Genomic DNA, 9,687 nt, shown 5'->3' with positions numbered 1-9,687 from the left:
AAAAAGATAAAAAGACATGCTGCTCACATGCTGCTGTCCACTCAAAGCTGACCGAGAAGTCCCTGTGACAGGACGCAGAGTTGGGGCTATATCCAATAAAGAAACAATAAAATGAAAAATGAGTCATATTTTGTTTACCGGGACATCTGATTCAAACGTTTTGCCTCTTTGATTTGTTTGTACCATTTTCTTCGAATTTTTAGAGTCCTACTTTTCATACTGCAGCACAGCTCATTTTTGTCAAAAACAGATGAATTAAAAGAATGTTTTGACTCAGCTGCACTTACTTTATAACCTACAACCTACAATTAGATGTTCTTTCATAAACCCCTTATACAATAATAAAAACGTGACATAAAAACAAGACAACAGCAAGCAAGCACGTTTTCACTTTAAACATTTACACGAAACCTTTTCAATAAAGACAGCAGAATGCAGACTGAATTAAACATGCCTAATGTGAAATGTACAAAATCAGTGGGGTTCATTGCCACAAATATTTTTGTTAATGCATTTAGTATTTCCTTAAATAAATGCTGCAAATATTGTTGCCATGCTGCAGCCAGTGCAAAGAATGGACGCACTTCCAATGTTTTGCCACTAGATGGTGGTCTAATGTCATATGTATTTAATAACCTGTTTAAATGCCTGAGATGTGCTACAATTCATTAGTTGCACTGCAAAGGAAGAAGGATCTCCAAATATCAGCCAGCTGGAAGCTGAAAGTGGTGCTTGGATGGATCATGCACACTCCAAAAATATATTTAAGATTGTTTTCATTCTATATACAATTTCAACCCATCTGGATTAGTTTTAGCATAAACAAATTAATACATTTGATATAATTAAAACAGTATTTGTCAGTTAAAGAAATTCAGTGCATTACTAACAAAGCTGTATCTTAATTAATAAAAAAACAAATATGTGCACATCAACTTCATAGATTTAAAATATGTTTTATAGTTCTCGTTCTTAGTAATTTCATTTACATTTGACTGAGAAATATGACGTTTATTTGCTCATGATGTTAAAACTCCATGTACATTGATGCACATTTTATATACAATTAAAAAACATAAATCCTAAAAATATTTTTGAGTGCACTGAGGTCCACAGTATGAACTGTTTGTCTACAGGTTACAGATTTACGAGTTTTGCTGAGACATAGCAACTAACATTTTTACCCAACAACAAGCCTCCATCAGAGTTCATGTCAGATTAGCATTAGTGTTGATATCCTAAAATAAAAGCTCAATTACAGACTAAAAGAATTATCAAATAAGAGAGTTCTCCACCTTAAATAGTTGAACAGAAATGCAAACTGATTAGGTTACTCATTAAATTCCATTTATTATATATTTATAGGTAGGTTATAAACATCACAAAATAGAAAGTTAAGGAAGGTCTTGCACAAAGATATTTGATCAAGTAAAAGAGCAACCTTAGATTAGTCAACAATGGAAATGGAAGCAGGCATATCATCACATCTGGGATCAGTGCTGCAGCTATGTTAGGAACATTCTTATTCTATAATTTATATTTTAGTGCAAACAAAGTCTTTGCAGCTCTTGGCTCCAAGGAAAAATTCAATATTAATAATAAAATAGGATTCTTCAATATATATCTATATTTTAAGGTTGCTCTTTTATTGCATATTCTTTAAGAACATACTATGGTATTACTTACAATAAGGTCTCATGGTCAAATGGTCTAATATTCAATATATATATATTTATATTTATAATATATCTCTTACAATTCTAAGCATCAAATGGTATCTCATCAACATAATCATTTTAATTATAAGCAATATCAATATTAAAATACCTGAATATAAATAACATGCTTTGAGCAAAATAATTGTTCATTTACAATGGTAGGTAAAACAACCTAAGTCAAGAGCTGTCAAGCCTTTAGAAATAGCTAAACCTATACATTGCTTTGTGTCAAATGCTTTTTTTTTTTTTTTTTTTTTTGGACAGAAGGCCACTTTCAAACAAAGCAATTTGCACGATAATGACATCAAGTCTTATTACAAGATGAAACATGTTCCAACTAAAATTCCTGATGAAATGGGAAAAGAGTGTTTTTATTGTACTTCTTGACTATCAAACAATAACTAATATAGCAATAATAATTAAAAAAAATACCTACACAACTAGAATATACCTAAGGACTAATAAACAGTTGTAATAGTACAACCACGGTGACAACGTACATATAATATACATTTCTGAAATAGAAAGCAAAAGTGGTTGACTGATGAAATTTGACTGTGCCTATTTTTCTGTGGTGGCATTGAGATGTGTACATCATAAATATTGTGTGCTTTATACACTGCTGCAGAAACTGCACAGATCATACATGTTGACATCTTAAACACCTGGATAACTGGGTTTGTGCCTAATCTACATGCATGTTATCCACTCATCAGAGAGCAACAGGATCAAAACAAGCCAAAAACAACAAAGGGGAACTTGTCAAAGTCTGTATATACTGTTTATGTGTCTGTTTGGAGGTTTGTGTGTGTCTGTGTAAATAGAAGGAGAAAGAAAAGAGACACAGATAGAGAGTGAGAAAAGAGAGAGTGAGAGATTGGTCACATATTTCTATAATAATTTTCAATTTTCTAGATCACCTCATGTATTTACATTTACAGTATATACAGATAGCGTAGCTGACATCATTATTGTTACATTTTAATGCTATACTATATAATATCATCCAAGAGATGAGGGGTGCCCACCCAGTCCAGTGTCCTTGGCTCTGATGCAGCCATGATCATGCACATGAACTGTTTCCCTGTTCTCTTATCTATTGGGTAAATAGTAGTTGGTGTGAATCTTTTGTTGCTCTCCACAAACTCACACAGCTGATTATAGATGTTGGGGTACTCGTGACGAAGGAAGACTCCCCTTGTCCTGAGCTCACGTTGGATATTGACAAAGCACACCTCTCTTGCTTTTCTTCCCTCCTCCCCCTCCTTGTCAATGTCTGGTGTGCCTGGTGGGGGAGTGAGGATGAGAGTTTCCATTTCATTATCCTTCTTGAGTACCTTTTTGTCAGGGCTGGAGGAGGCCAAGGACACCTTTGCATATTTTCGTACCGTTGGTGTTTGGACCCTTGGTGAAGGTCTGTTAGGCACTAGTTCACCAACAGCTATGGATACATTCAAAAGGAAACATTCATTGGGGTCATATTCATTACCTGCATGCTGCAGTTCCTTGCAGTATTCACCTAGATTGTCTTTGAAGCCATCTAGCTCTCTGAGAGATAAGTATGTGGGAGACATGAGGAGACTCTCCAGCCCAACCTGCAAGAAGTTGTCAGCTGTCTCTGGATTAGCAAAGCCCAGAAAGAGAACGCCTCTCCCTCTGGAGAGGTAGCCAGCTTTAGCAACACGAGAGAAGGCTTTATGGATCTCTGAATTCTCTCTGCAAAACTTGAGTGTGTGTCGACACACACTGCTGACACGGCCATAGAGACAGGTCTCTTTATGGGTTTCCCAGTCATCCCTGCGACAGTTTCGTGAGCAGTAAAAGGTGTAGCAACTGTGACATGATTTGAAGTATAAGCAAGCATTGAACATAGTCTCCATCCTGTTGCACTTCTTGTTAGCACATACCATGCTGTCATCTTCATCTGTGCTATGGTCTGGAGAGCACTCTTCAGCACTCCTTTGTAATGCATCACACCCACTATCAGGGTCTTTGATTGTGTCTGGACTAGATTTGCTGGATGGGATTTGCTGTGTGCTCAAAGACTGCAGGTTATCCAGTCCAGACAACCCTCTCTCTTTTTCATCATCTTCGGTAATAAGCTGTTTTAGTTGGTCCAAAAGGTTCTCACTTGGTTTTCTGATAGTTGTTGGTGGTTTGTAGTCAACCACCAGGTCAGCTAGTAACTCATCCAACTGTTCAAGACTTTGCTGAAGGGAGAAGTTGTTATGTTTCCTGTCTTTGGTAATGTCTGTTGTGTCGGATGGCTGTCTCTCATGCATCACCCCTGGAGATGGTGTCTTTTCGCTGTCCAGCATATCCCAGCTGACTGAGTGCACCTCACGCCTCTTGTTATTACCTGCACATAAGTCATTATCTGTTATTGTGATCTCAGGAGTTACAAACCAGTGGCCACTCTTGGTGTTCCTCCATGGACTGTTTGATCCCCTCTCTAATGAGTTCTCGGAGAGTGAAAGCGCAGCATAGCGTCTTGGTGAACTTGAGAGATTCAGTATAACTGGTTGGGATGTAATATCAGCAGATGCTCCATGCCTCGCTTGGTAAAACAAGTTCTCGTAGCTACGTCCACGAGGAACAGACTGCTCTCTGTCATGCCGGGGATACAGAATATTGTCCCAAGACTTGGAGTGGTTTTTCGCCTCAGCTCCTAACCTACTTGTCTCCACACAGCTATTAGTGAACCACGGGGGCATAGTAGTATCTGGTCTTACTCTTGGTGGCGTATGCTGGGATGACTGGTTAGAGTAACCAGATATACTTGAGCGATACCAGTCATCAGAGAAAGCTTGGGACATTCGAGGGCGACGACGGCCTTCTGTATGGTATAACCTTGTTGGAATGTACTGCTCCTCAGGAGAGTTGAACGGCTTGGAATAAAACAACCTTGAGTTGTTCAGATGGTATGGATTGAAGCGACTGTCCTCACCATAATAAGATCTGGACAGCGGTGTTTGAGAAATGTATGACCCTGCCTCACTTGTTGAGTAAGGTCTGCTATATACAGAATGTGCTGGCTCTCGATTAGAAAGATGGTCAGTGTAATACGACCTCACAGGAAGGGTGTGCACCCAACGAGTCCTTGGGTCATACTGACTAGTCATAGTACTGCCATGGCTGGTTAGACTGGACCGATCATCCTGGTAGTATGCTCTAGAGAAGGGATGGACCGAATACCGAACAGGGTCCTCTGTGTAGAAAAACTTAGTTGGTATGTTAGGATTTGAGTAAGCTCTTTGTTCTTGACTCAGATATGGTGCTGTTGGTGAGGGCATTCTGTGCATGTCAAGATGCTGGTATGAAATGGGAGACATGCTGGTGGTATAGTGGTATCCTTGTCTAAAATCTCCACTGTAGCATTCGCTCGGAGTGGGCGTTGGTGAGGAGACAATCTGTCGTGGTACATACAAACCTCTACTGCTACTGGCCTGGGAATATCTCTGCCAAAGATGCTCAGTCCGTACATTGGGAACCTGCCTTGATGTGTGCTGGAGTACAGCAGCATCTGGTTTAATGTCAACACGACATCTGACATGTGGAGTTATGGCTGGTTTATCTGGTTTATCCTCCTCAAAACAGTCTGAGACGTAGAGGGGAGAGTGAGGTTGTAGCTTTATAGGGTGTACCTCATTTAGAAAAGCCCTGTTAGAAGAATATGTCTCTCTACTTGTGTCAGAAGTTCTCAAAGTATCCGATGCCGCCTGAGGTGCATCCCTCCCTTTCCTGGCTCCTGGAGGAGATACTGAGATGGGCACAGGAGTGAGGGTGGCCTTGATTCTAGGAGCACTTTTAGATCTCGTTCTCTTTTTAGAATCAGACCACGTTAGATGGCTGCTTTTGTCTTGGGTGTGCTGCTGAAACTGCCTGGTGTTAAACAAATCAGGAGATGAAAAGCGAAGATGTCCCGGTTGATCCAGGCCATTCCACATTAGATCTTTATTTAATGTCTGAGTTTCAGCTCTCTTGTAAGGATACTCCATTGAAGAAGAGAAGGACTGAGGATCATCTAGAGACTCAATGAAGTCAAAGCTACGGCAGTGTCTTTTATTGATGATTTCTGGTTTATCAATCATTTTCAAGTCACATTGCTGGGAGGAGTGGAGAGAAATGGAGTGGTCAGCGATGGGATTAAGAGTAATGTCCCGATATAACGTTGATGCCAGTATATCAGGAGGATGAGTTCGTGTCATCTTAAAGGAACTTCAGTGCCATTCAGTAGGGTTCATGATCAACACAGCCTGTAAAAAAGAGAGACAGATACAATTTAATGGGTTTAAGTTGTATGATGTACTGAAACAAAAAAACAGCCAGACTTTACTTTACAGCAATATTAACAATTCTTACAACAATTTTACATAAAAACCTGATCAGTGGGAGAGTTTGTGTCTAATAGCTGGTGATTTATCAACTAAATTGAAGGAAAATGTAATACCACAGTCAAGTGCTGCATTAGAGCAGCATTACAACAGGATATTATTTTGTTTAGCATATTTGAGGAGGCGGTTTGAAAGCATGTATTAATGACCTTCGGGTGTTAAAAGGACTCTGTCCTATAATGAGCTGTTTACAGCGATTTGCATCATTATTTGGAATTCTTTTACTGGGAGAAAATACAAAACTTGTATGTTGGCACAATTACAAGAACTGCAAATAATGCACTATGTTTAATAGGTTAAAATTTAAATTGCTGAAGAAAATAATATTCAAATTATTAACATTGAGTTACAAAAAAATCCCATCGTATCTAAGATCAAGTTTCAGTAGGTGGTAGTTCAGCCAAGCATTTGTGTCATCTGCTGCTTATACTTGCATTTTATTTACAAATATTACAAAGATGATGTTTGTTGTATAGAACGTCATTTCATTTTCATCCATTTGTAGATGAATATGGACAAAATGAGACCTTCCTACAGTGGATTTCTATGTGTCACAAACACGCAGCCCTTCTTTTGGCACTCACCTATGAGCTAACCCTGAGTTACCATCTGTTCATCATGATGAGGAAGGACTGACCAGCCATCTTCCTGTCATGTCTCCGTATCACACCTATACATCACGTCTGTTAACACATGATCAACCTCGACAGACATACACATAAACACACTGCTTTTTATTATTTTGCCTGATCAATGTAATATTTTTCTTGATTCAGTTGAACTTTCAGTAGGTTTGGCTTCTCTTAATGTAACTAAGCAATTTATTCCTGCACATACCCATCTGCTTTTTATTGCAGATTCTTCCAAGGTTTGCATAAAAAAAATCATATAAGCTTTTGAAACAAGATTAAAATACATTAGTTCTAACAAATCTCATAATAATAAAAGCCCTATTTCAATACCCTTTTTAGCCTGCGCATATAAAATGTACAGTACAGAGTAGCCAGAATCATTGATATTAGATATTATTGGTATTTATTTGGATCCAAAAATGTAACTCTTATTTATTGAGAAAATGCAGAAGGTTCAAAGAGGAACATAATCAGTGTTCTCATTTATTTAAGGATAGATTTGTTACATCCTACTATATGCCTTCTTATCACCAACACAGTATGTCGTCATTCCTCGAGATGACTCATTCATACATAGTGAAATCAGTTCACCATGCCAGAATGACAGCTGGAAATGCATTATTACTATAACCCATGTGAAGAGAATTTTAAAAAATTGAAAATAACACATTTAGTACAATAAATTGGGTATTAAAATCTGATAATGTCACTAAAACCAAATTGGAAAAAGTAATTTAGTCCATCTTACTGGTTATCTTAATAGTGTTGGTAATTAATGAGCAAAAAAAAAAAAAAACAGCAAAGAGACTGATACATTTATGTACAATGGAGACCTAAAGAGACAACATTCAGTGAGTATTTCAAGATCTTGACATATCTGTGTCAGGCTGCCATCTGTGTTTAACACTATGGATGTGTTAGCTCCTTTTCAAGGTGTAGCCTATAGATGACCTCATACAATCTCACAAGGTATTTTAACCAAAGTCATGGTGTTGCAATGACAGTATGAATGAGTTTGCAGAAATACTGCACTGCCTATGTGACTTAAGTTGTATGATAGCTGAAATACTATGCATATTTCTGTTTCATTTGTACATATTTATTTATTATTAGAGTATAAGACTTGCTTAGACTAAGTAAATGTTCTCTTTCCTCCAGTATTCATGGTCTACAGCTCCTCTTCAATAGAGACTACACTTTCTAGCAGAAGTATTTAACCACATGCCACATACTGTCTCCATGGCTACAGCACACAGAAAAGAAACCACGAAGCACTGAGTTGCACACAGGGGGCAAAAATCTCTGTCTGAAAATGGACTCGTAATCAATATGAATTGCTCTAATATTCTCTGTGGGGACAAAATCCATCTTTGAGACACAATTCCGACTTGAATCTGACCTTATTATATGATTTACCAATTATATCACCATCATAGCGTTTTCCTGGAGGGGGATATTTTTCTGTAGGGTTATAGATTTCCTTCTATGGGGCTATAGCCTTACATGCAACCTATAATGTTATTTGCTGTATATTGATTTATTACGGTCGTCTATTCGGGAGCAAAAAAAAAAAACAAAAAACAAAAACAAATAACTTCTCTGTCTGTTTTGCACCATTTTCCATGTTTTCCAAATGTGATGCCGCGCTACGGGGTCGCACCAAGACGCATTCAAGCCTTGAAGCGTTACCAAACACTTGGGCACCCCTTTTATTTTGGTGCTGCGGCACGGACGGCCCTCCATCCATTGTGGCTGACCCAATGCCTTTGAGCAGGGAATGACATCATTTGCAGAGAAAGAAAGAAGCAGCGGGTTCAATCCAGGACAGAGGCCGGCAGTGCGCAGCAAGGGAGGATGAGTTGGGCTAAGTTTGGGGATAGAATATGTGGGGGCCTTACCGTGTCGCCAGTGAGTTGATCGGATGCAGTGGACATGGTGGAGCAGCAGCTGATCTGAGAGCAGCCTCACACTACCGCACCTGCTGGGATCCTCCCGGAACTGAGCACCCGTCCTTCATGTTGCCTTACATGTTGTCTTCTCCATCCAGCAAAGCATCCACAGTCGCCTATGTCTTTGTGTGTGTGTGTATTTGTGTGTGATGGAGGGAAAGGAGGAGGTGTGTCTGAGTCTGCGCTTGTGCGCGTGCCTCTGGAGGCGTGGTTGGTTGTGTTGGGTTGGGGGGGGGGGTGTTAAAGATGGGGATGGGGTGGGTGTTCAGAGTCTGAGCAGCATTGCGGTCTCACCTCCGAATATATAGCCCTAAGGACAACAGGGCATTTCCGGGGCAGTGCTGGTTGTGTGTTCTCTCTACAGTGTGAAATGCTTTGTTATCATCAGATCAGGCAAATCTGATAATTGCATTTTTAGAAAGTTTGTAGACAGATAAGTCTGCAAGCCTAGCTCTGCCATCCTACACTGGTCACTTCTGGAGTTCCTCCTACACTTTTGGACCTGTAATAAACATTGTGCTGAAAAAAAAAAAAAAAAAATCACACCAACTGTGAATATACTGTAATTTAGCATTTTTATTATGTGATACCTCGCTCATGAAATCTGGAACAAGCCTATATGGAAGAGTTACTCTGGTAATAAATCAAAGTCAACCAGGCTGATGAAACATGCTGTGAAAACTTGTACATACAAGTACATTTGAATTAAAAAAGACATTTTCCACCATCCTCGAAGAGAACCATCTTTACAGCTTCAAAATGTTCTTTATTACTTGCAAATTTTCTGCGTTGTTTGCATTGATGCAAAGTCTAAAAATCAGTTATTTTCTGCCTTCTTTTCAGGACAGTTCCTGTGCCACAGATGTCTTTCCCAAAGTCTCACCTCGCCACAGTGACAACGCTCTCTGCATTGTCTGAATTGATGATGGAGACAGCTGGCTGTGAGCCCCAGACCTGAGCATGTGACTGCCGCAGCAAAACTGCTTACTGAAGC

At 39.2% G+C, this 9,687-nt stretch overlaps 1 protein-coding gene across 1 annotated transcript; it reads right to left on the bottom strand.

The window, feature by feature from the left end:
• Window positions 1–1,325: 1,325 nt before the first annotated feature.
• unm_hu7912 (un-named hu7912) lies at window positions 1,326–8,853 on the bottom strand. Its single transcript, XM_030144027.1, has 2 exons — window positions 8,643–8,853; window positions 1,326–5,974 (listed from the first exon to the last, which is right to left on the bottom strand). Exon 2 carries the CDS (start codon window positions 5,924–5,926, stop codon window positions 2,711–2,713), a length of 3,216 nt encoding a protein of 1,071 aa, XP_029999887.1. The 5' UTR covers window positions 5,927–5,974; window positions 8,643–8,853; the 3' UTR covers window positions 1,326–2,710.
• Window positions 8,854–9,687: the final 834 nt, after the last annotated feature.

This window comes from Sphaeramia orbicularis, chromosome 9 (genome assembly GCF_902148855.1).
Source record: "Sphaeramia orbicularis chromosome 9, fSphaOr1.1, whole genome shotgun sequence".
Taxonomy (NCBI): domain Eukaryota; kingdom Metazoa; phylum Chordata; class Actinopteri; order Kurtiformes; family Apogonidae; genus Sphaeramia; species Sphaeramia orbicularis.
Note: the sequence above shows the minus strand (reverse complement) of the source record. Positions and strands in the feature narration are given on the sequence as shown.

Bases quoted from the DNA above. Each gene is read 5' to 3' on its own strand.
- unm_hu7912 (XM_030144027.1), bottom strand. From the start codon at position 5,926: ATGACACGAACTCATCCTCCTGATATACTGGCATCAACGTTATATCGG.